This window comes from Struthio camelus, chromosome 13, assembly GCF_040807025.1.
Source record: "Struthio camelus isolate bStrCam1 chromosome 13, bStrCam1.hap1, whole genome shotgun sequence".
NCBI classification, from domain to species: Eukaryota; Metazoa; Chordata; class Aves; order Struthioniformes; family Struthionidae; genus Struthio; species Struthio camelus.
In genome coordinates this window covers 14240209-14267384 of record NC_090954.1, presented here as the reverse complement: position 1 = coordinate 14267384, position 27176 = coordinate 14240209, and the positions used below count along the sequence as shown (strand labels likewise).

Here is a 27176-nt window from a genome sequence, read left to right as displayed (position 1 = left end):
ACAGGTGTGATGTGAGTATGTTTGGCTAGAAGAGTAAATTACATGTGTTTTGTTTGTGACTGACTTAGAAGTTATATTGAATAATCTAGTTTCAAAGTTAGCCCTACTTAGAGCAGAGGGTTGGATCAGAGGATCTTCTGAAGTCCCTTCCAACCTAAATTATTCTATAATATTTGAACTCCTGTGTGTTTAAATAGTTTCTCTTGTGTCTCCACCTATATCCAGAAGTTTACTGAGTTTTATTTGTGGTCGCTTATCAAATGCTTTTTGAAAGGCTAACTCTTTTCAACTTTCTACTCCAAAGTGGCTGATAAAACTGGACTAGCTTTTAGGGTTTTGCTAATTCAAGTAGAAAACCTGTAATAACTGTGGCTTCTATTGAACTCGGACACTAGGCTAATTGCTTCTGTTTCTGAGCCTGTGCTGAGTGTGACTCTTTTCTCATTAAATCAATAAGTTCTAGTCTTGCTGGTAGATGGGGCATCTCTTTGGATTATGCCACAAACTACCCTTTCCTAAAATGGCAGTATTCTACTATTCTTTGTTGGACTGAGATGTAATGGATGATGATAAACCTATCCCTTCTTCTTATGGTATGCCTTTATGTCTTCTGACAGCATGGGCTGCCGTTGTTTCTTGAGAATAGCATGACTTATTTTAGCTTGGAGTGCTGAGAGACAAAGGATGAAGGTGAAATTTTCAATATACTGTCAACCATTGTTTTTTTACATTGCTCTGGAACTGATGAATCTTGTACATCTTGACACTGAAGTGCTTCAAGTTCATCTGTTAATACCTTTCTCTTCCAAATTTCCTGGTTTTGGCTGGTATGTGGTTATTCTTTTAAGCGCATCTTCCAGGTATCCTATCTTAAAGCCTTGCAATTGTGCAACACTTCCAAATTTATCAATAAGGTATTTACTTGTAAGCGTAACTCATGTTTATAACTAGTAATGCTGGCGGGCTTAGCGGACTTCAGTTTAAATGGACCTTCAGCCTTGTGGTTATGTCAGAGTAAAATTGCTGTTCTTAGTAGGGAGCCTAAAGTTTAGAATGTATTCTGTCTTTTAAATAAACTTACTCTTTTGTATCCTTGATAAAACTCTTGATATTCAGGCCTACTAATATGGAGGTGCAGTTGCAGAAAACTGAAGTAGACTCAGAGTTTGCATGTAAATTCAATCTGATGAAAAGGTTAGGGATACCTTCCCACATCTGTGAGGAAAGAGCAGGCATTGGGAACCATGTAAGTGTCATGTCCTTCAGGCTTATCAGCTTAGACAGAGTTCAATTTCTGCAGTGGCTGATTCTTCAAAGTCTGCTTCAGCATCCCAACTACATGGACATCCGTGATTCAGTTTCATGGAAGTCCAAGCCCTTCAAAGAAGGACTTCTAACTTAATGGGAGTGTGTACTGTAAGTTAATACATTCTTTGGATATGTTTGCATATTATTTGGTATCATTAATAGCTTTGCATTTGTATAGTTGTTGCAGAAGGAGACCTGGGTGACAGTGGTTAGGAATGATTTAAAAACAGCTACTACTGTCTTCCTCTGCATTGAAAGTATGCCAGAAACCAAAGCTTTGGTGTCAGGCAAGTGTACTTGCTTGAAAACACTAAGCTCAATGCTGATCAGTAAAAGTCTTTCAATACATAGGCTTCCTACTAGTTTTCTTAGATATGGATTTTCAGATGTCGTTACTTCAACCAAATTTCTTTTGGTGCCGAGACTTTGGTGGTGAGGCAACTGGTATTCTTGATGACGTGTGCTGAGAGTCACTTAAACAGCAGTCTTTTGCCATGCTTTTAGAGCTGTAAATGAAATATGCGTTTCCTAGACAGTTTAGCCTAGTGTTACCTTAATCACGAGATGAGTAATTGCTGAGCTGATAGTTTGGATTCTTTGTATGCTTTTTTCCATAAGGTGCCTGCCATTTAAAGCAAAACATTCCATATTTGCACTTTATCACAGCAACTGAATTCTATATTAAAAATGAGTTATTGCATAATTTGTCCTTCGGATATTTGAGCAATTCCCAAATATGTTGTGTTCAAATAACTATTATCCAGTTGTATAGTACATTACATATCATAACTTAAACCCTAATCCAGTTTAAATACATTTGTGAAATAAATATACTTAGCCCTACAGTATATGAGCATATTGTGATATTCCTAGTATTCAGAGTCTTTGAACCTTGGTCCAGGTGATAAAAATAACTTAAATTATTTCCTGTCTTGGCTTCTCAATACCATCCTTAGGTGTTCTTTAGTAAACAAGAACTCTGCTTTCCTTTTTATGCATTGACTGCTTTAGGCTGACTTAGCAATGAAGATCAGTTTTGTTCATAGTCGTTTACAGCAGACTTGATGTAACACTTATCACAACGCAGGGAGTTACTGTGCTTCATTGACACTGAGTGTGTGCAGACAAACGTGAAATACTTCTGAACCAATTCGCTTGTTCTTTCCCTGGGGTCTTTTTGGCAGAACAAGGTGCTTTCAGTTTTGCTTTTCTTTTATTAGAGAAACAAAATTTAGACATTATAGGCTGAAGATGAGTGTAACACTTCACAGAGCATCTTAACCCTCTGCCCCAGGATGTATTGTTTAAATCTTGTGTGTGCGCATTGTTAAAAGTTTAATCAGGGCTTTTTCCTTATCTCATGTTTTAGACACATGCACATGCAGGCATGCACCCCTGTGATCTGTTTTGCATACAAGCTGAATAGTAATATATATTCATTGTAGTAGTCCTGCTATAGGAATTAAATAAACAAAAGGAGGACACTTTTGTACATGAAGTACCCAAGTTTTACATATCTGTAATGCAGATTTATATTACTTTAAGTGGCAGGCTTCTAGATTTGACACACAAACTAGCTTTTGCATAATTACAAAAGATAACATGGCTACCTATCCATTACTTGCAGTTGGCATGTGTAAATAAAACCTGACTGTTTCTACCATATTTCTGCCCTTGCATACCCTAGTCAATTGAAAGCCCTACCCTGTGTAAAGCTAACTGGACTTGATTCCATCAGAAGGGTTCTCATACATCTCATTACTCTGTTATTTCAATGTAATTCATGCTATTCCTGTTGATATTTATTATATGACTTTCATGCATATGTATATACATTGATATATACAGCAGAAATGTGATTGGATCCTCCTGGATCCACACTGATTACTTGTTCACCCTCTTGGAGAGATGTTTCTTACCAGGGGTCTTGTCAGTCCTCTCTTTTAGAGGTGCCTTTTCAAAACAAAAAGAACCTGGACATCTTTCAAAAGCAGAAGCTTGGCAACACAGAAAAATGGTTCAAATTTAGAGTAGATTTGAAGCAGTGATGGACTGCTTTCTAGAACTGCATTACGTTATTTTTTTAAAGTATCTATTTCTTTCTTTGGCTTTCCTAACAGCTCAGTTTCAGACCCCCTATCAAAGCACCTTTCCAGTCCTTCAAGTGATGTTCTGAGGTAGAACTATATATGGTCCACTCTTGCATAAAATATAATAACCAGCTTGAACTTAGGCACACATGGAGATTCCTGTGTCTGTCTGTCTATGTTTTTCTCTCTCTCCAAACAGTAAATGCAGTATGTCTCTTCAAGAACTGCCTTTTCTGAAGGAAAGTATTATAGTGAGGACAGGTAACACTTCAGGATGAGTATTTTCCACAGGAATGCAATCCATAAAGACAACTCCTTGCAATACTTGAAAAAACAGCATGTTACATACGAAATGCTTAGGGTAGTCTTACTGATGTGGCATAACTGAAATAGTTAGTTTGAGTAGATGACCCAGATGCTAGCTTTTGAAACTTTAATGTCTAAACTACAAATGCATGATACTCGTAGCTAATGTGTAGTTAGCATAACAGAAATGATTATTGGGATTCTATAAGAAGCACTTGTCTTCAAGGTCCACCAACCAGTGGTACAAAAAAATGAGCCTTGAAATTCTAGTACCTGCAATAAATACTTGAAAAGGATTTGCTGTTCAACTCATTAGATGTTCTGCCGTGCCTCATCTTTGATAGGTTTGTCCTGATCACATCTTCGTTCTGCTTTTGTGGTAAGAAAGAGATGCCACGCTCTTTTGTTTTTTCTTCTTACCATTCTCCTCTTTCTGACTTCATATTTCCCCTGATATCATTTACTCTTGCTCCATTCCTAAATCTTCCTGTCCTTGTTCTCTCCTCTTATTTTTTTGTATCATTCTTCCAAGTTATGTAACTGGAGAAAAGCAGCCATACATTCGGCTGTTGGAAGTAATAGTCCCTCTCTGGGCTTGCAAAATTTATCTTGTACTTCACATGAACTATTTCTTGACTGATGATGTGTTAATATACTAACACAATTTATAGGCATAATATCTTAATTTGCTGTTGGCGTAACTGGTGTTAGATAATAATTGTGAATGTTCTCCAATTCCATTAACTTTTAAATAGACAAGGACAGAAAATTCTAGCACATCCATTTAAATGGTACCTCTTGTGAGACAGATCCCAGCTTCAGAGATTCCATATGGGTTGTTTTTCATGTCTTACCAAAAAAGATTCTGAAACAGATTTGCATCTTGTATAAAAATTGCACTTCAGCAGTCCTCTTCTTCAGCTTTTTGACCTGTGTTAAACAAATGCTTGAAGGAAAAGATTACAATCTAAAGTGCAGTAATAATCTTCTTTCATGGTATCAGTTGTTTTCTGCATTTTCCACTAGTGTACTTTTATGTGCTTGGAGTGCTAATCGTGCTGGCTTTGCTCGTGCTTGTCAGGCAGTAGAAGTTGAGAAAATAAATCTAGGGACGGAGGGATGAAGCATTAGAACAGGATACTTCTGGAGACCTCTTTGCAGTCCTCTATGAACTGCTTCTTCCCAGGTTGCTGCTCATAGTGGTTAAGTTCCTAATATTGAGTTAGCATAAACGTCCTCTGGAAAAGATGCTTGTGTGTTGCTGCCTGGAAATGTCTTGGGATAGACTAGAAATACGGTTCCTGAGACAGTGAAGCTGTGATGTCTTTCTGCATGGGTATTGCCCTTCTACATATCACAATCCTGTTCTTACTTTTGAGGTCTTAATGTTTGTTTAGGATTGAAATTTATGCAGTAGAGTTCTTGCCTTGTCTAGGAATTTTTGTTCTCAACCCTTACAGTAAGTTAGCCTTTAAAAAAAAAACTATAATTTTTATTGAAATGGTGAAAGAAAGGATCCAGATTTTATTGCTATAGAAAAGGTGAACTTCTTGATGCCAGTAACACACTAAATATTGCTAGCTTATTATCAGTTGATACTTTCTTTTAAAATCTTACATGGAACTGAATTACTTATTCAGAATAGTTAATGAAAGGGAAAGTGTTTATGGAAAAGAAACTTTTTTTACACTTGGTGGACCTTTGGGACTTTAGGCAATTTTAAAACTTACAATTATGATTCTCTCTGAATTAATGCCAGACTTGCTGTTTTTTCAGAAGCCTGGAAAAATGCTTGCATCTGCTAAACGTTTGTAATTCGTTGTCGCTTTCAGTAGTCCAGTAGACTGCACTTCATAAACGAATAGTGTGCTTGACTGAGGAATAGCTAGAGTGAAATGAATTATTCTGGGATGACAGAATATGTTGTCGTAAGGAGCACACATCGGGCCACCTGAAAGGCCAGAATAGTGCTTAAACTGTTTATGGGCTCTCCTGTGTCTGTCTCCGGAGTTCAAAGTTAGGAGTGCAACAGTATCTAGGTGTATGTTGATACTTCTTATCTGTAAATTGTCAAGTGTTCAGCTTCCTTGTGTGTGTGCGAAAACGAAATAGATTGGGTTGCCCCTTGATTATTCCCTCTTATTATGAAGCGCAAACTGGATAGTTTGATCTTGGATGGGTTGTTTACTTCAATTACAACTTTAAGTTGTAAACAGCGACTTCACTTATTTGTGCTTCTGCATACCTGTTAAGACTTGTTGGCGACAGTATGAAGAGTCTGCTAGCACATAGGATGACCTGTTTCAAAATAAATTTTCAAGAAATAAAAGTGAACATCTAGACACTTGTATAAGCCACCTGTTTCCTGTAAAAAATGTTAGGGAAAATAGATAAGAATTCAGCATTTATGTTTAGTTAAGAGGCAACCATAGATTGTAAATAAATTTCAGTTTAATCAGTTAAGAGAATGTTGCAGTTAAGCAGCTGCAGTGCCAAATGAGCTAGCGTTAACCTGAAGACAAGTCTTTGATAATTATGCCACTCTCACGTCAGGTGGGATATGAGTACCTACAATGCAAATGCTGCTCAGTGACTCAAAGTGGTTGGGTTGGTATTTGTCTATTGTGTTTTTGCTGCGTTAAGCTCAAACTGATCATAATATCGCCTAATATAAGCCAAACACTGTTCTGTGTATCAGAGCTGGACTCGGACAAAGCTCAAGAATGCTGAATGGTATAGTTAAAGCTCTGTGTAATGTCAAATGGTCAGTACTACTGTAGGGCAGAAGAAAAGCTAAACTGTCTTTTATATTCCCTCCTTCCCTGTTCTAGGGACTGAAAAATAATGTTGTTGAAAAATGAGTGTATTTATTGTTTGATTTCCTCTATGAAGAAGGGAAGCCCTGTTTCCCTCTGCGTAAAACTTTGCAAGAACCACTGGTTTCCTGGATGAGCAACATACTACTTCCGTTAGTACAGGAAAGTTGAAATAATGCTCAAGTCTTAGAGGGATTTTTCATTCTACCCTCTTAAAACTAGTCAGGGTGGTTAAAAATCCTGTATGTGTCTCAAACGGAGCAGTACAGATCTTGAAACGCCTAGAGCTTTCTGGAGAAAAGTAGGCAGTAGTTTAAGGTATTATCTGCTTGCAGAACAGCAGGGAAAATGATTTTATGATGAATTAAATGGTAAGGATATTCTTGCTGGAACAATCATAAACGTTGCTAGACTGTTAGTGTAAGCTGTAATGCATCAGATCAACTGCTAGTCTTTCATGAATGTTTCTTATCTATGAAGAATGACAGCAATATCTCTTAAATGCTAGTATTTATTCCGTGTCTGTTTGCAATAATTAAATCTAGAACAACTGCAGTGTTTTGTGCTGTGACAAAAATTGAAGAAATATGTAAAATGATGAAGATGCCTTCTTCATTTAAATTGACTTAATATGGAAGTTAATCTTGTGCACATTTGGAGTTGAGGGGATGTCTTGCTGAGTGTATAGTTTGTGTGTTTTTAAGTATTTTCTGAAAACAGGGAATTTTTTCATGCAGTCTCTAGACAATTTTTTTGTAATATGTTCAAGGCTTCTTTACTATAATTATGTATGCTTGATGCAACAGAACTTGATACAAATGAAGTCGTGTATTTCATGTTCTCTGTTGTCTTGGTTTTGGTATCCTGCTTTTTGAAAACTTAAAATAGGGCCAGATATGATGCTTCAAATTTGCTCAGCACCCATGTCTCTCACGTGGTAGTTACATAATGTGGACAGCTTTTCAAACTTTGCAAAAGATCCCTCCAAAGCTTTAAAATGTTCTTTCTTTTTCTCTTTAAGGTTTGGACCCCATGGAATCCCTGTGACCATATTTCCTAAAAGGGAATACAAGGATAAACCTGAAGCCATGCAGCTCCAAAGTAAACCATTCCAAGATGAGGCACAAGTGAAGTGTGAATCTAATGCTGCAGTCCCTGATGACTCTTCTCCCACGCAGCCATCAGAACCTAGCTTAGCTAAAAGCCTATGGACTTCTAAACCACCTCCTCTCTTTCACGAGGGAGCGCCATATCCTCCCCCTTTGTTTATCAGGGACACCTATAACCAGTCAATACCTCAACCTCCGCCCCGGAAAATTAAGCGGCCCAAGCGTAAAATGTACAGGGAGGAACCTACTTCTATTATGAATGCTATCAAGCTACGACCGAGGCAGGTCTTATGCGACAAGTGCAAAAACAGTGTTGTTGCAGAAAAAAAGGAAATTAAAAAAGGTGGCAATGCAAGTGACTCTTCCAAATATGAGGATAACAAAAAACGAAGAAATGAGAGTGTGACTACTGTGAATAAAAAACTTAAGACTGACCATAAAGTGGATGGAAAAAGCCAAAATGAAAGCCAGAAAAGGAATGCTGTGGTCAAGGTTTCAAACATTGCCCACAGCAGAAGCAGAGTAGTTAAAGTTTCTGCACAAGCAAATACTTCAAAAGCGCAGTTAAATACAAAAAAAGTTCTCCAGAGCAAAAACATGGATCATGCAAAAGCTCGGGAAGTCTTGAAAATGGCCAAAGAAAAGGCACAAAAGAAGCAGAGTGCAACCTCCTCTTCCAAAAATGCACATTCAAAGGTCCACTTCACACGGCGTCTTCAGAACACCAGCTCAGGTTCCCTCCCACCCCGATTGCGTTTAAAGCCACAAAGATATCGGAATGAAGAAAATGACTCTTCTCTCAAGACAGGACTTGAGAAAATACGGAGTGGCAAGATGGCAACTAAGCCCCAGTCTCGCTGCTCCTCCACCCGCTCAGCAGGTGAGGCCCCTTCAGAAAATCAGAGCCCCTCAAAAGGCCCTGAAGAGGCCAGCAGTGAGGTTCAGGACACACGTGAAGTGCATGTAACTGTTGATCAGGATGAACACCAGACATTGGGCAAGAGAGGCAGCAAAAGCAATATAACGGTTTACATGACCCTTAATCAAAAGAAATCTGACTCTTCCAGTGCATCAGTTTGTAGTAGTGATAGCACAGATGATTTGAAATCTACCAACTCTGAGTGTAGCTCTACTGAAAGCTTTGATTTTCCTCCAGGCAGCATGCATGCACCTTCTTCCTCCTCCTCCTCCTCAAAGGAAGAGAAAAAGCTCAGTAATTCCTTGAAAATGGAAGTCTTTTCCAAAAAAGTCTCTAAATGTGTCACACCAGATGGCAGGACCATATGTGTAGGGGACATTGTTTGGGCCAAGATTTATGGCTTCCCTTGGTGGCCAGCCCGTATTCTTACCATAACTGTGACCCGGAAAGATAATGGCCTTTTAGTTCGACAGGAGGCTTGTATATCGTGGTTTGGGTCCCCAACAACATCTCTTCTTGCTCTTTCACAACTATCCCCCTTTTTAGAAAACTTCCAGTCGCGCTTTAATAAGAAGAGAAAGGGCCTTTACCGCAAGGCCATCACAGAGGCAGCTAAGGCTGCTAAGCAGCTCACTCCCGAAGTTCGGGCCCTGCTGACACAGTTTGAAACGTGAACATGGAAAGTAAGGTAGGCAAGAAATCTGAAGGCTCCACAAAATTCATAGCCTAGTTAGAGAACTACCATGAAGGACTTACCAAGTCAGAAGTTGCACTCGGTTGACTGCTCTTTTTATACTAAAATTGTTCCATTTGTAGCGGTTTCTTGAAAGTTAAACAGATTGAACATGCAATCATTATTAGCCTAAAGTAAGAATTTCAGTATTTTTCAAGTCAGTTTTTTTTTGTTTTGTTTTTTTAACTCCTCAAATACCCAATGCATAGGAGCCATAGCCTCAGCTGAAAGGCAGCTTATTTGCAGGGAATTTTTTAGTAGTTTCTACCCAGTATGTACCTAGTTGCTATGTGGCAAAGGGTTAACACAAGGGATGAAAGTAGTAGCTGTGACTTTTTTTTTCCTTTTTTTTTCTTTCTTTTTTTTTTTTTTTCCTAGCCCATCAGGGAAGTATAGAAATGTAAGCCTTGTCTAAATGGTCTTTAAATGTTATTTGAAATGGTTTCTAATGTATTTAGTCTGGCCAGTGCAAGTGGGTCCAAAGCGTGTGTAAACATCTTAAGACAGCAAGTCCCAGTCCACATGAGCCAGTTTAAATGCCATTAGACTTGACTAAAATTTTTAAGGAAGAAAAATTTGTGTAATTTAAAGACCAGATTAAATGGGGTTTTTATCTTAGTGACCACTTCTTAAACACTCAGCCTTTCTATGCACATGGGGGCACAAACATAACACTTCAGGGTCTGAGAAGTTGAGAGGGATGCCTGTAGCTCTAAGACAAAGCTGAGAAGTTGCTCAGTGTTTGGGATCAAGGGCTGTTAATGCTGCATAGGTGTGAATCATAACTTCTGGTCTTTCTTCCTGAAGAAATCTTTCAGGCCATTTGCCTGGAGGTTTAGATTAAGAGAGGCTTTGTTTTGAATGTGTAAATAATTGATTGCTTAAATTGGTCAGATTTTCTCCTGACTGGTTGTTCCTAAATTCTTAGGATACGTCCTAGTAAATTACACTTTGTGAATTGTCAGATGTGTAATTGTTGCATTTTTGGATGTATCTAACTTTTTTTTTTAATATTTCCGTTTAAGGTATCTGTTTGCAGGTCAGAAAATGAGAATATGTAATTGTGTAATGCTCTGAAATGTAAAAAAAACGAACTGTAAATAAAATTGACTAAATCTGAATTATTTGTGTGTGTTTCTCAAAAAGCTTTGAAAAAATTTCAGGATGTTAGAGTATTTTATATGTATGCCGCATATAGAGGACACCCTTTTAAAAAGTAAATTGTCCTTTTTCACTCATTCTTAAAGATAACTGCTTGATATAAAGTACTAATGATATACTTAAGTCTTAATTTTGAGATTAAGCAATTATCTGTCCCTTTTGTTTCGAAACTAGCTCTGTAGAGGGCTTTGTTTTAGCTGAGGTTCACAAAAATTTTCCCTTAATTAGGTTTTATTCCATATATTTGAATAAAGACTGTGGATAATGTTACTTGTGCAGTGGGGAAACGTTTTCAATTTTTTCCATCTGTCAGAAGTTAATCAGACCCGCTCTCCATTGTTACTTCAGCTTTTCTTGCATGCCTGTTGCTCAGTGTTGGGCATTTTCATGCAATTGATTTCATTCCCCTCCCTCCCTCCCCTTCTAGTTTTGGTCCTTATCTGACCATATGAATTACCCTGTCTTCTCCCACCCACTCCTGTTTCAGCCTTGCACTGTCTTGTGAAGAATTTGTCAACCTTCATCCTAGAGCAGTTTTCATCCAGTATTTTTTTCTGTAATTGCCTGTGTAGGCAATCATGACAGATGTAAAAATTTAAGCTTAGATTGAAATTAGATTTTAAACAGACATGAAAATGAGGGAAAGGATTTAATCATCAAACCCTTAAAATCTTTTTAACTTAATCTTAAATTTTGTACATTCATGCTACTATGTGGTCTTTCCAAAGCATTCAATTTCTTTTAACCGTTTTAAATTGTTCTGTTGTGCCCACAGAACTATCTGAAATCTAAAGTGTTGAACCCATGGCAGCCCAAATTTCCTGGGAAAAGTATGGTAATCTCTGTTAGGTGCTAATTTAGCTTCCAAATATATTAGCTTTCCCTTGGCATTCTAACTTACCAAAAAAACCTGGTCAATGCTTTTTGAACATATAAACACACAAATTTCATAATGTGAAAAATCCTATTTCACTCCTATGTATTCTTTCCTGCAAACAGAAACAGTTAACTCTATTTAAGTAAATAAACCTTTGTTACTAAAGCAGACTACTTTTTGGAGCCAAGAACCCATACAACATGGTTTAGATGTTTGTGCTAGCTTCTTCAGGTTTAGAAGCTCAAACAAACTGGTTGTAAGTTACAGTTGTTTTGAGCTAAGTAGTGGTAAAAATTCTTACTTTTTTTTTTCTTTCTTTTTAAAAAGACCTGGAAGCTTTGTACACTTACCCTATATAGACTTAGAATAGTGCTACAGCGTACCTAGTCAAAGTTTGCTCACGTGGTCACAGCTGAGATAGGAGAGCAGCAAGTATTGGGGGAGGTTTCTTCTTCATGTTCAAAAGAAGTATTAGAAAAGACACTTATGAGTCTTAGTTATTACACTTGATCAGTCTTTTGAGGAGTCATTATTAAGCTTCATAGTCTGTAGGGAATGTGCATCATCACTTTAGACTTAACTGGTCTCAAAACTGATAGACTAATTTCTTTCACATGACACCATGTTATGTTAGGTCAAGAATATCCTGTTCATACTGTCTTACTAGGTATGTTTTTTTCCTTCCTTTCACTGAAGAGTAGCTGCATGTCTAGATGTAAGAGTTGACAGTAGAGTAACTGTTGGGCTTAACACAAAGTCTGGTTGTTACAGTAAGTAACCTTGGTTATAGAGGTATGGATACTGCATGTAGTTTTCAAGATTTTAAAGCTAGGCCACAGCTTGGTGTTCTTTAACTGCAAAAAAACCCACAAACTGTTATGTGCCTGTCTGATCCCAGCGATATTAACAGTTTGAATGTGAACTACTGTTCTTGCAGTTCAGTACATGTCTACATCTCTAAATTAGATTGGCAATTTAAATGACTTATCAGATAACTGATGACAGCAGCATGTCTTTACGGTGCCAGGACAGTGCATCTGTGTAATTAAGCTGTGCAACTGTTGCAAGCAGCATGTCTTGTGAAGACAAGCATCAAGATAAAGAGTGACTCTAAGTTTGCTATCAGTTTAATATAGTAAATTGCAGATGATATGTTTCTGAATTAACGAAATTCCTCTGGGTAGTTGGTGAACATGCATGGTATTTCAATTTTGGCAGGGGGCGGGGTGAGAGAGAGTGAGTCTTTAATACAAGCATACTCTTCCTTTGAAGATCTTTAAATTCAGTTAAATGTTTTGGGGAATAGTTATTCCAGTGCTTACGAACGTGATCGCTTCATGAATGAAGCTAGAAGCAAATGTTGCATGCTTACATTTCTCTTAAGAGAAAGTAAGAGTTCTGTGGGAAATTGAACCTTTTTTATTTGTCTAATCAGAGTTATAATTTTATATGGCAATACTTACATAAGCCAATCATCTCTGATCATACTATATTTTATTTTACACAGTGTTATCTTTATTTTGGAAGCTCAGTAATTGAGAACTACCTCACCAAGAGGGCTGTTTAGGAGGAATGTGAAGAGTTCTTCACTTTTAATTTAGGCCAGCTGTGCAAGGCCTAGCAGATTTGTTTTTCAGTATGTCGTAGGATATCAAAAAAAGCAGCAGTTTCTAAATGTGATTAGATTTAAGAATTATCATATCAATGGAAGCGATATGAGTGTTTTTTTGCATTGCTAGCCTCAGATTCTTTTCTAGCTGATGCACTTAAGTCTTGAAACTAATATCGACTCACATTGTCCGTAAACTTTTGTATAAGTTGTCATTGTAGAATAGGAACATGAACCTTGGAAAACAAATCTTAGTAGCTAGTCCTCCATAGCATTATTCACTGTTCTCAGGAGCATTCTCTGCAATACAGTGGGGAAACAGAGCTGACTGCTTGGCTGAAGAGTTCAGGAAAACTAATAATCAATGCAAAGCAGTTTCAGTTCCTCTCCTCTTTCTTTGTAATTGCATTCTAACAAGTACAAGAGCAAGCAAATTCGGTCAGTGCAGCGGCATCGCTGCGTTCTAACTATTAAATATTATAGATATTATGAATTGGAAGAAAAATATAGTAAGCTTGTAGTTACAAGAGTAGCAAGATGACAAAATTTTTGTCGTAAGCCATTTGGTAAGAGTGTAGGTATCCTATGTAAAAACAAACAAACATGAAAGTGATCTTAAAGTACAGAGTTTATAGTAGTTTAAAGGTTGAGATGCTGTATCTTTCCATTTTTATCTTCAGTTTAGTTTTGTAGGGATATAAATAGAAGAGTCTTATGGAACCTGAAGGAAAAGAGAAGAGATACTGTAAGGAGGAGAAGTATGAGTTGGTTGCCTGAGAATAATAATATGTTGCTCTCCATATTTGGAAGGAGAGAAGATGTTTTTGTAGTTTAAAAGCCTGCAGAAAAGTTCTAGTGAAGTGTGTGTCACATTGGTCAACTGTTCAAACTTAACTTCCTTCCAGAATATAAGCCAAGCTTATGGAAGTTGAGTGGCTTGTTACAGGATTTTATGTCAGTTTAGGCTATGCTTACATTAATTATCTGTTTTATTTTTTATCATAGGACATAGTAGCATACCTTTTGTGGGTATATACAGGCTATACCTGCAATAGTATAATAAAATCACCCCTATGAATAAAGCAAGTTTTATCAGTAGCAACAGAGGTCTCCTTGGATAACTTAACTAGCTTAAGGGTTTCTTCTAACATGGCTGTATTGAGCAGAGATTGTCCATGTTTAACGTAAGGGCAGTTAGAAGCCTGTAATATTGACAACCTTTGTAGTAACTATCAAGCTACAAAAAGATCCACTAAATCTTGTTATGTGAGATGTGGATGCAAGAATTCAGCTTCAAAGCATTTTTCATTAGCAGTGAGAAGAACCTCTATCTGGATATGTGATCATTAACAATCATGATGACAATTTCCTATACAACATTTAAAATACCTCGGTTGCTATTCTCTGAGATATTTTAGTTTAAATAGTACCCTTACTGTGGTGTTTATCCTCCTAGTGCGTTTACAGAGTGCGGCCATTTAAGTAGACAAAATAACATCCTCTTGTAAGATGAGTTTTCTCTTCCCTGCTCATTTTACTGGCATTTCTTTACACCTGTTCTCATTTGAACTCATCTTTCTTGGTTATCAGTGGTAAGAACTGTATACAGACCTGTACGTGGGGTTTTTTATAAAGTCTTCTAGAATGACTAGAAAAGACCTTAGAAAGTCTTCTAGAATGCCAGTGATTCTTTCCTAACTCAGAAATATCCCTAAAGACTGTGTGTGTTTTGTGTTTTTTTAATTGTTCTAATAGTAGCTCATAGTTATCCTATCGTTTACTGGAACATTGCAGTCTTTTTTTCCTATAATAGCTCTGAAATGTGTACTAATCTATACTATAACTTAGACTAATTCATACTTTTTTTTAAAAAAGTTAAACTATGACCCAGCTGCACTTCTGTGAAAAGAGCAGGAGGAAAACAGCAGTTCTGAGGCATGATTGAGGAGACAGTGGTGTACAGACTGGCTTGGTCGCATGCTTTATCCATGCACAGTTTTGTTGGTGGTATCAAGTTCAGCAGCTGAGGATAACTGTCTTTGGGGTAGAACTGCAGCATTGGCTAGCTTAGCCTCATTTACCGAAGTATGCAATGAGCTCAGGTCCATGCCCCCACTTATTTCAAGAAAAAACATCAATGTTCTTGGTATGAAGTAGGATAAACAGCATGGAAAATAAATGTCATTGATAAGAAATGGTCTTGTATATATCGGAAATCATGAGCCACCTTATGCTTCCAGCAGGGAGGCAAGTGGGAAGAAGAGGTTGTCTTGCATGTCTGCATAACTTTCTCAGATAGTCTGCATATGCACAGTGATGTAACTTGCTGTTTTCTGTGCTTGTGCTGTTGGAGATGAACGGTCTTGTTTTTTTCTATCTACTTAGCTATGGCCCAAGAGGATAAAGTTCAGAAAATAGCCTGCAGGTAAAATTTGGAGCAGAGAACAATTGATCCCGTGTTCCAAGTTTAAATTCAGGCTTTGCTCTTCCAAACAGTTTATGAGGACAAATGGCTCTGTGGAGTTTATTTGGGCTACATGTTAGACTAGTTAATTTCAAGATCAGGGCCACACATAATTTTAAACAACTCTAATGTGATTTCTATGGCAACAATTTTATTCCTCAATCCAGAGAAGAAAAGGCTATCGGAACTGCAAATATTGGAAGTCTGTATAATTGAAGGATAGATGTGGAGACAAAGGGGAAATACATTTCCATTTAGATGGAACTAGGGCAAGAAATAATAGTTAAAATTAACTAATTAATCCAAGAAAGGGATTTAAGATTAGGCCCTAGAACATGTCTTCTGGTTATAAGAGTGAAACCCTGGAGGTTGTTTGGCAAGTTCCATTACAAACATAATTAGAAGCTTTTAAAACAGTAAGTTGGGCAAACCTCTGTCAGGAATGGGTTAGTTAAGTTCATCCTGCCTTGGGTATGGGATAGAATAGGTGACCTATCCAGACTATGTCATGGCTCTGCTTTCTGTAATTTTCTTATTAACGATTCTGACTTTGGAAAGACTGAATCTTTGTATAAATGTGCGCATACTGAGGTATTCTGCCCCATGTGGTCCTGTTCTCAGCCATGCAGGAATCACACTTTGCGTAATGGGTGGTACAGCCCTCTAAAAATATATTCTTAGCTCCCATGTGTAGTACAACTGCACTCTTATCTCCTGCCAAGGGGCTGCTTCTACATAAAATGATGATGACATCGTTTATATGAAATGTCATCTTGAAATGAGCTTTTTTTTTTTTAAATAAAGCATTTTGGTCAGTTTTCATGTCTGATTGCTAATGGTTTTGATATCAAATATGCAGTATGAATAATAAATGTTCTTATGTGTGGCAGCCATGCGCTCTGAATCTGTGATTTGGAAGGCAAGCTGTGTTCTTACGGGCATGTGTGGTGTTGCCGGGGAGAGATGCTGTAAAGGGAGTGGAGTGTAATTCTGGTGACAGACTCTGCCCTCCTGTCCTTTGCCTCTTTGCTTTGCTGTTTTAATGGGTGCATAAAAGGGAAGAAGGTACTTGCTTTGTCAGTAAGTAAGCAGATACAATTCCAAGCAAACATTTACTAAGAAATGCAAGATTTATGTGGTTTTTTTTTTAAACTTTAATAACATTTAGGATTTTTTGGATCCTAACATTTAGGATTGTTCAGCTCTAGAAACCACTAAGTATATTACTAGTATTTAATTATACTGCTGCAGTGGTTCAGAATTTCAAAGCACATCATGCAAGTTTTGGTAATTAGTAGCTCTTGTGAAAAGGAACTAAAACTGTAAATAATGGATTTCTAAAATAAGTTTAGTTAGAGTAAGAACCTCTAGCTGTTCTGCATGACCTGAACGCATACTCCTGCTGCCACGCAGCTAGCTATCTGCGTGAAGGGCCTTTCCTGAATACCGGTGGGCTGTTTCATGTAGTCTGGTGGTTTGATCAGCTTTAAAACTGGTCACGCTGATGTTGATTTTAGTAAGGCATATCATATCAACTTTTCTAAGACATTAGCGCTAAAATCAGACCTAAAACCAGTTAGTACTGTTTACAGAGATGTAGGTGAATGTGGTAAGGTGTAGATGCATAGTTCATTGTGTTTGCTGGAACGAGAAATGGTCTAGTTCCTTTTTGCTCGCAGAGCGTATGCTCTTCAGTTGATGACACACGGGGAACCTTAACGGGCCGGTGACTGACAACAAAATCATTTTCTTTTAGCCCTCTCTAATGTTTTCTTAATAGACATACATTTTGTGCCTCCCTTAAGCTTTTTCCTCTCCCCTTTTTATTAAAAAATACCAGAAAAAAATTTTTTTTTTCTTGCTAGGGATTGTAATACTGTAATAGCAAGTGGCTGAAGCCTGAGTAGTAAAAGGAGGACATTTTTATCCGATTACTGTTACTGGTTTTCTAATGTGCGTTTAACTTGGATGCCTTGAAAGACGCTGGGAAGATATTTGTGAAAGCTCCCAAATCTCTCTTCTGATTCCCAACAAGTCCTTCAACAAAAACAAGAGACAAGTCCTACTTCTAAAAATAGCTTCCTCCCCAGAAAAGAGAGAAATCAAGAATGTTTTCCTGTATTTCTGCTAGGAGGAAAAAAAAAAAAAAAGAAGAAAATTTTTCTTTATAAGTTGTCGTTAATAATTATATCTGAAGGTTTTGAGCGTTGAATATTCTTTGACTGGAATATTATGCTGGCAGTATTATTTTAGGGGGAAAAAAAAATCCTTTTCATGAGATTTTCCAAGCATATTGAGGGATTTAGGGACCCAATCTCTTCAGAAAAGTTTCTTCGTCTTCAGATGCTGGTTTTGACAGGTTTTTAGAAATTATTGATGCTGTGTTATAAATTTCAGAGAATTGGGCACATTAACTGAGGAATGTATTATTACTCTTGGTTTTCCTGGCAGTTAAGGAAATTCCTGTTGTTAACGATCCTCTTAGGCTGTAGAGGAGCGCAACAGCTCTGGTGTCTTTTTAGTCATTCATTACCTGGAAGATAAACCTTTTTTTGCTCTTTAGAACTGGGTAGAATCTGAATTTGTAGCGGTTACATAGCATTTGCTGTTCCTTCTGGTGCATAGTTTTGTATATAGAAAAAGTGTTAGTCTCCTGAAGAAGTTGCCTTTATGTCATTGTAAGTATTCTTAAATTTTGGGAAGTCTACCTTTAAAACTGTGTCTTTTCCTTTAAAGTATGTGATGGGAGATCTGCTGTTTTTACTTTCTTTTTTCCTTGCGGGCTGTCTTTTCTTCTTCTCCATGACTTTGACTATTGTCTTTCTGCTTTCTCTTTGAAGAGGGAAAGCAAGTACTTTGAAAGGCTGTGCTTCTCTTTGGCCATGGGTGAATACGCAGGTACCTTGAGAATTTTGCCACTAAAAAAGCAGAGTCTGTGTTACAGTGATAACTCCCAGGAAAGCAGCTGTGTAAACTGGAGTTCAGTGAGGCAGATTTTCATGATATCAGGCCATAAGCCATAAAAGGCCCATAAGCCCTGTTGATGCTTGTCCTAACACCTGTGCTTGCCTTTATAACGGGTGGTGATTTTTATGGTGAATCCATAGTCTCCAGAAGTTGAAAAAAAACTCCTTGAGAATACTGCCTGGAGCGCATGCTGCGTACCGGCTGAGAGCTGGACCCTCAGAATTAGGATTCTGCTGTCACCGATCTGCTAATCATGGATTATACAATGAAGTGAATGAGCTCGGTGAGTGAACGATTGATAAAACAGGCAGATTGCTGCGCTCACTAGGGCCAGGGAATTCAATGACACAGATACTGAGCTGACAGCGGCCGCTTGGAAGCATCGAAGCTTTGTTCTCCCAGGATCCAGGGACGCTTTATTCTTTGTGGCAACTTCACTCTTGGTACCTTTGGTTCCCTGTGCTCCTTGTCGGTGCTCTGCGTAGTTCGCACTAGGGAAATCCTCAGGATGAGAAATGTTCCTCTGCGCTATGCTTTGTGGGCTTCAAGAAGAATAAAAAATACGTGACTGTACGTGTGCGGTTTTATTTTACAGTTAGTGTATCTGAGGGCCTACTTCTCTATATTGTTCCTCCATCAAACCTTCTCTATACAAAACACTGCTATTGATCCAAATAAAACAGAAAAACTAGTATATTTTAATTGGGCAGCTTGGATCCAATCCAAGCTTATTCCTCACTGGTCTGTCCTAAATCCGTATCTAGGGCACTCGAGCCATCTTAATTGTAACAATCCAAAGATTCCATCACAAAATATTCTATATTCATTAATTGTGACAAGCATGCAAATAACAAGTGTATGTTGGTATGTATTGGAATAGCAAGTTTCTGCAGTAGTTAGAAACCTTCTCTTAAAATTAATCTATTTTTAGTCAACTTTTTTTCTATGAATTTTGGCTTCAGAATCATAATTTCCCTGAGAGCAGCTGGTCTGTTTGCTTTTTCACCTTTTGTTGCCTTAGTTTTCTTCAGTACTACAGTCACTTCAGTCAATGTAACGTCACTGGGAAAAAGGCTTTGAAAATCAGTTTGTAGAGTGTGTGAGGGACCAAATGCGGATTTTTTATTTTATTTTATTTTATTTAAGTCTTGAGGAGCAAGAAGCAAAATTGAAAGGAACTGCAATCTACTTTATATAGTGAGCCATCTGCTTCTCTTTTAAGCAAATTAATTGCTGCAGTAAAGTTGTTCTTGGTAGTTTGTCCCAAACTAACGTTGTGTGCACTACTGTGCATTGTTTTATGTGAACATACAAAGCCGAAAGAAGACATGAGTTCGACTCCTATCTTTTTTTTAGTTAAAGGGGAAAAACGGTGTCTCATCTGAGAGTCAGGTTTTACAAGCGAAGGGACTAGCTGGTATTCTTCGTGTCCATTCTTAGGAAGCAAGACAACTCTAAGACATGGAAGAAAGTAATGGTTAACTAGAGATTTGTCTAAGAGTTGAATTGTTGCAATGGCAAGTAGTCTGCCTAGCTGCCAGCCTTGTGCTTCCGTTTGTCAGTATATGAAAAAAATGTGGTTTTGGACTGCACTGCAGAATGGATGCAAGGTGCTACCAGTTTAGAATAGATGGTGCTCTAAATTTGTTTTCTACTGTAAAATGCTGGAAGGGTAATGGTCACCATGAACTGAAATCTATTACTTAAGTTGTCACATATTCAAGACAGTTGCTTTGTCCAGCAGAATTTCATAGGATCGCTTTGGCTTTGAGCACCAGTTCTTTTGTGGACAGTACAGCGTGTGTGTACGTATGGCATATACTGCTGGTTTTGTTTGCTAAATGCTGTGTTGTTTCTGTATAAGATAAACTCATGGGTGTCAAGTCCAGTTTAAGCTTGAAAAAGTTGACATCTGATTTTTCTGTGAATTTTTAGTATTTTTTCATGGTATGGTATTTTCTGGAAAACAAAATAAGTCTACGTAGTAGGAATTTAGGGAGGCAAACGGGTTAACTGTTCTATTTTGTCCCCTTCCCCTTCCCCTTCCCATCATGAATGAATTCTTTACTTCTGTTAACTGGGTATTTTCTACCTTAGGACTCAACAAATGGCAGCATTTTACATCAGACTGACGAGTCCTGCTGCTCCCTTACAGTGTCTGACAGACCACTGTGGATTCAGACTGGGGGCACTGAAGTTATCAGGGAAATTGGCAGGTCTGTCTGTCTGTTTTAAGCCCTGGCTTAAGTGAAACGGGGCGCTATGTTATCAATCAGTCATATGCAAAGCAGGTTAGGACAGACGTAATGAACTACCTGTTATTTTATTTCTCTCTTCTTTTTGAACACTTCAGATAGAGCTTGTTCTCCCTGACCGAACCTGATGTCAGGATTGACATGTGTTTTCTTGAAAAGATCTGCAATAAGTTTCTCTTCAGACTTGCTTATTAAATTTTACATTGCACAGTCAGATTGAATACCGTTATAATGTAAAAGCAAAAAAGAGTGATTTCAAAATAAGATTGTATTCCCTAAACCAGCAGTTCTCAAACATTTTTATGTGGATCACATCTTAGTAGGAACCACTTTGTGGGCAATTCATTTATTATCTGTGATTATAGGCACTGATTCTTGCCTTTGCTTATGTGCAAAAGTAAAATTAAGAAAGAATTTAGTGACATTTTAGTCTTTCTAATGAAACTTTGTAGCTAAAACAAGGAGGAGAATTGAAAACATGAGCAGCAAGATCTCATGAGAAACTCGCAAGTGGCATACGGACTGTAGTTAGGGAGCTACTGTTCTAAGAAAACGAGGTGGTTTTCTTCTTCCTGTCTTCCTCCCTTCCCCCTTTTTTTTCTTTTCAAAGCTCTGATTTGAGTGGAGTACCTGTTATTTATGTTAACACTTAATATACATGCTTAACTTTCGACATGTGCCAAAGTCTGTAATGGGACTCGAAACACGAGCAGATACTTAAGGTTATTGGGAATTTGAGCCTAGATGTGTGTTTACTACTTAGTTTTCACAGGGATGTATGTATGTCTTTATCTTTTTTAAGCTGGAGAGGAAATAGGACAGTGAGGAAAACTTATATTTACTATAAATGGAGTTTGATTTACATGAAGAATTCATTATTTTTTTCTTTGCTGTTTGAACATAAAAGAATTTGATCCAGTACTATCCCATTGCATTAGGTTTGGGATTAGATATGTATTGGGTTTGTTTTTTATAATCTGAGATTTGTTGCTGGTAAAACAGAAACTATCACTGAGGATGTGAGACAAGTAACGTTCCTCCTGGAGTCGCTAAAGCTGGCATATAAACTTGAACAGGAGAAGCTGCCTGGTAGTAAATAAGGGTGTTCTGGCATCTTCTAATGAAAAGAATCAAAAAGTAGCAGAAGGCTGTAGGAACTGGCTTGTTTAGTAGCGCGAGTGCCTTGTTTGTACCGATCATTTCTGCCAGGTATTGATTCTGAAAAGCACTGTGGCTTTATCACTAGCTAGGTTGGTAGATGATGTGTGAAAAGTAAAACTGCATACCATCAGAATGAGTAAACACTTGTGCGTGTTAACTGTACGTTTATTTAGACAAACTAGTAATTGTATGCATGTTCAGATAATTGAACCGAGTTCTTGGCTTGTTTATTTCTTGGTAGATCACAGAAGTTTGCTAGCTAATAATAGTGTCACTGAGGTTTGAATTTAGAAGTGCAGGTGTTTGGACATATTGGCTGAACTGTCATCCTGCCTTTTATAGGATTTCTGATATTTCTGAGTCGAGTTAGGTTCTGTGACATGCTATAAAAGCTTCTCTTTGCAGGACTTCACGGATACATGGTACTAATTTAATTTTGGAGAATTTCATATTGGCTATATGCTTTAATGACCAATATCAGATGTTTTGCAGCCTGGAGTACTGTGGTGTTTAGTTACCAGCACCAACAGTGAGTGCTATTTAAAAGAGGGAAAAATATAGTAGTTCTTCCTATGTGGAGCTTTGTCTAGCCTCCTCTTTACAGAGGTTCTGCACGTTTATCTCCTGCATCTTGGAATGGAACGTAGTTAAAAATGGGCTTAATTATATAGCAATTCTGAGCATCATACCCAAGTGAGGATCCATTGGGTATTAGAACAAATGTCTGCATGGTTCTTTAACTTGACTGTCTGTGTATAGAAACTAGCTGCATCTTTGCCTGGATCTGTTAAATTTCATAATTACTCCTCATTTCCTCCTTTCTGTATCAAGTTTCCCAAAATTTCATTCCTGTTTTAATTCTTTCCACTGCATTATATAGGATATAAAATGATGTATTTTTCTGTGTTTTATGTTGTCCTTTCTTGGCACAATGAGCAGCTGAGCGATTGGGAAATTCCAGAGTTTTGCCCTTCTCTTCCTGGCCCCGTCTTGTGTTAGGACGGTTTTCACAAGTTCCTCTCTCTGCTTCTCATTTTTTGTATCTCTGTTGGTTATAATTCAGGAGAGTTGTCTGTTCTGGAAAGAACTTTGGGGTTTTCATGCCCGTGTTCCGAGTCCCTTATTTTAATTGTGCTCTGCTATTCGCAACGCTGTTGGCAGTGCTGAAAAATGTATATATACATCTAAAGTAATTTTGGCAGTTTGAGGCTCAGCAGAGTTGTAAAAGGAATCAGTGTGACTGGCCTGCTTCTACTGGAACTTTTTTTGTTCCCTTGTATGTTTTGTGAGCAAGGGGTTGGTGGTCTCTTACAACTTATATTATTCTTTAACTCTGGTTTTCAGTGTTACAGAAGTGGCAAGTCAGTGTAGACTGTCCTAATTGTGTACTATGCTAAATGGTTACTGACTGTTGGTGGTCTCATGCCGTAGTTATTTCTTGGACTGTTTTTATCTGCTTTATCATTATTTTATTAGAGTTGTATGGAGAAAATAGGGAAACATAAGCAATAATTGAAAAGAAACATGATTGGCAGCTTTTTATTTTGGTGCTCCCTTGCATTCTTTAGGTCTCGGTAGCTGTAGTACCCACTGAGTGCCGTTACAGTGACAGCTCTAGTTTTATATTCTAAACTATATGTTATTGTAGGGACTTTGTACATCAATCTATCTCCTTCATTAACTATCTCTAAGCTACTTTAAAAATTGATATTCTCTTGATGCTGAAACGGGGTGAGACATAGCATAGATTAGTCTGGTAGCTTCTCCAAATCTCCAGTCGACTGAGGAATTTTGTTCACTTGTATTTGTCTTATAATAATGTAATTTTTTTTTTCTTTTGTCTTCTGCGCACAATGCACAAAACTGAACAGGAGAACTGGTGACTTTTTTGGCCACCTCAGATTTTGTTTTCCTACTTTTGCAATATATACTGGAAGACATTTAACCATTTTCCCTTTCTCTCCCCTTTTCAGCTCAGAGACACTAGTCAACTGCTGTTTTTATGGAACCTCACTACACTGCCACGAAGAGCACCAGCTCATCAGGACTGAAAGAAATCTGAGACTGAATTGTCCTATTTTTCCTCTGAAATCTTCACCAAGTAGTAAACATTTTTTGAAGGGGACAGGGGGGAAATATGTTAAAGCACCCCCTCATACCTTGTTAGGGCACCTGTACCTAATGTACATTTTCTTTAAAATTTAAAAAGATGTTAGGAAATATTTTATAAAACTTTTTTGCAATAAATGACGCATGAAATTATTAAAGACTATATGACACTTACATGCAAGGAACCACTTGAATTATTAGTATGAAGAATCACTGCAAATAACTGGGTTTTTTTGTAATGTGACAGTCAACGTTTGTATGTTTTGATAGGTGCCAGTGATGGAGCCAATTGCCTGGGAAGCTGACTGTAACTTTTGAACTTTTATTTTAATTCTTAACTTTAGCGTTGCAATTTTCCATTCTATGAGGCTTAGTTAGTATTTAGTGCAGGTGTTAGAAGAGCTGTGACCTGTGATCAAAAGCATGTCCAAAACCAATTGTATTGTAAAATATGAACAGTCCTGCTATATGAGACCAATATTTCCCGCAGAGGTGATGGAAAGGACAGTGACCCCATCTCCATATATCTCTGTATTATGGGAAAGCTCCTTCTGTGTGAATATGGTTGCATTTTATTTATGCTATTGTAACACTTAGGGAATTGAGGATTGTGGGAAAATGTTAAGAAGGTCTACAACACAGAGAGTAGCATTTTGCTTATGATACTATAACAAGAGGGGACTCGTGAACGGACGGTGATTGAGTGGAATGGCATTTCTATTTCCAATCATGGGTTAATTTTTCCTTTTGACATAAATATTTTTCACATAGGTAACTAGTAGAACAAAGGTTTTATCAGTGTTTCTGATGGTTGTTGATCTGAGTTGCATTGACTTCTTTGAATAGCTGTAAATCAAAATAAGAAAGCCAGTGGATTTTATCCATATTATTCCCCTCCCCCGAAAGGTGTTTGGTAATACTTATTTCAGTGAGCCTAGTAAATGCTGGACACACTGCTGAAAGACTGCGTTAGTAAATATTAATTTATTTGCCACTGATTATTTGACATTGTGTGCACACTTTCTCAGCAGTATCACTTCTTACAATAAATCCCCTGCTAAGAGCATTATATAACCTGGGAAAATAAATATTTGTTTGAAAGAAATGAAAATGTGCACATAATCTAATAAAAGTCAAGTTTTTGTTTCTGTAGAAGTAGAAGGACTTGTACTAAACTCTTTTTGTCCTTACTAATATGCTGATTCAACTGGAGAAAATTAAAGTGTCTTTGTCCAGATCATGTAAAAACAAAGATACCTTTCTGGAGGTATCTGTGCCAGCACAAAGACAATTTCACACCCTTCGTGTATGGAGCCTGAATTAAGAAACCTTGAATTTGAAGTTAGGATGAGTCTGCTGTTTGGCTGTGAAATTGGCAACAGGTTCATCCTTTTTAAACTATGGGAGAGGAGAGAAGTGAGAGGCTGGAAGGTGGTGGGACAGTGATCCAAGTCCAGAAAAGGCGTATCAATGATGCATACGCACAGAGGCAGTTCAGCCTTAGTATTTGTTCAAGTTCTTTTTTTAGAGGTAATTTCTTTATTTATAAACCAGAAATTAAATACTTACTGCCTACTTCTTAAAAAAAAAAAAAAGTTGTTTAATGCTGTACAGTAGGTTCAAATTGTACCATTTTTTGTAATAAACTACAAATACTTTGTATTTAATTTGAGATTAATATTTGTTCTACAGGGCTCTTCCTTTTCACCATAGTAAGAGGAGGATCAGCAGTCTGGTCCTGTCCATGGCCTGAGATTTGACTAGAATTTCGAAAGATCGAGACATCTGATTTGAAGAAAGGGGAGATTAGTTGGTGCAGCGAGTTGGTGTGCTAGCCTTTTACCTCTGGAGACCAAACCCCAATTGTATTGATAACGAATTAAGGTCTTGGCCTAATAAATAGCGCCTTTATTCATACAAAAAAAAAACAAAAAATAAAAAAAGAAGCCACCAAACAACATGGCACAAAACCATTTCTGCTCAGGAAAAAGGCCCAGGACTGTAATAGCAGGGTTATTGCACATTGGGATTGAAAAGTGATTGATGTTGTAAGTAGAAGCCAGTAGTGCCTGCCTGTGTGACATCTGACTCTTAACCAGTGCTCTTATTCCCTCACCTTCACGAGCACTTGTGCACAGCAGTTGAAATATATATTAAAAAAAAAAAAAGCTTAAGAGAGATGCAGGTCTCTGCATTGGAAAATATGGGTATATAAGCAAATAGCATAAAAATAGACAAGGTAGCTAACTGTATTTGCATTTGTTTTCAGAGAAAGTATTGCAGCCATTTTGTTTGAAACCAGATTTTCATTTTGAAATGAAATTGTCAGGGATATTCTAATGATAGAGAATTACAGTAATGTATTGCTTTTCACTTTTTTGCTTTAGTTGCTTAATATTTAAGCTTTGCTCCGTGCTACCTTCTTGTCTGTATATTGAATGGTCACTATGCCTCTTTCATTTTGTAGACTTGAATGAGGAAAATATGATTCACCTTTTAAGGTTTGCTGAGAAGTAAATGATAAAGAATGTTGTGTAACATTTATTCAAATAAAGCCTTGATTTTTTTCAGTGCTCTTTTAAAGGGAAATAATGTTGAATAATGTTTTTATGTCATAACTTCCTTGTTTTATTCGTCCTTAACCCGCAAGCCTTTGGTTTATGTTTAAAGTTTTTGGGGTTTTGTTCTGTTGTGTTTTTTGGAATTAAATAGAGATTTAACCGAGGCTACTAATCCACTGTTGGAAGTGTATCATCTGGACAAATCTCTCTCCGGCCTGCCTTTCACCACAGTGGCTAAAACGCATCAAGTCCTCCAGCAGCCAGATATTTTCCATAAAAAATAGGAAAAAGCTTTCCTTTTTGTTCTTGTGTAAATAGCAAGACAAGATCGTACGTGCTCTGTAGAGGCGATGCAAAGAAAGCAGGATGGCTCTGCTGCATGGCTGCAACGGAGAAGCGCTAAGTCCAGGTGAAAAGGAGGCAAGTGGATGTCCTGGTGAGAGGTTGCTGCCCCTTCGGATGTGCTTGCAGCCCCGTCCAGGGGCGCCGAGCGTGCGGCGAGCTCGGCGCTAGCGTAGCGTCCCTCGGCGCCGCCGCACGGAGGGCATGCGACTGCGGCCGGACGAAGCCTGGGCTGTCGCTGCAGCAGGGAGGTGCAACGCAGCTGGAACACAGCAAAAGCGTCGGCCTTCGAATACCTGCGCTCCGCCGGCTGCTCTTTTCTTTGACTCGTTTTTACTTGTCACGGTAACAGTTTCAGACAAGTCTGTCCAGTGCAGGTAAGTGTAATA

The 27176-nt window shown here is 37.8% G+C and overlaps 1 protein-coding gene across 3 annotated transcripts in view; it reads left to right on the top strand.

Moving 5' to 3' along the window:
- The window catches only part of PWWP2A (PWWP domain containing 2A), a 31894-nt gene extending 5790 nt beyond the window's left edge, over positions 1-26104 (top strand). Inside the window, exons 2-3 of one of the 3 annotated variants that reach the window (XM_068960147.1) lie at positions 7542-8509; positions 23749-26104. In XM_068960147.1, coding sequence (XP_068816248.1) covers positions 7542-8509; positions 23749-23762 — 982 coding nt within the window. In that variant the 3' untranslated portion in view covers positions 23763-26104. Of the gene's footprint in view, positions 1-7541; positions 10403-23748 lie in introns of those variants that run through there. The other 2 variants (XM_068960146.1, XM_068960145.1) reach the window with 2 other exon arrangements.
- The last annotated feature ends 1072 nt before the right edge of the window (positions 26105-27176 follow it).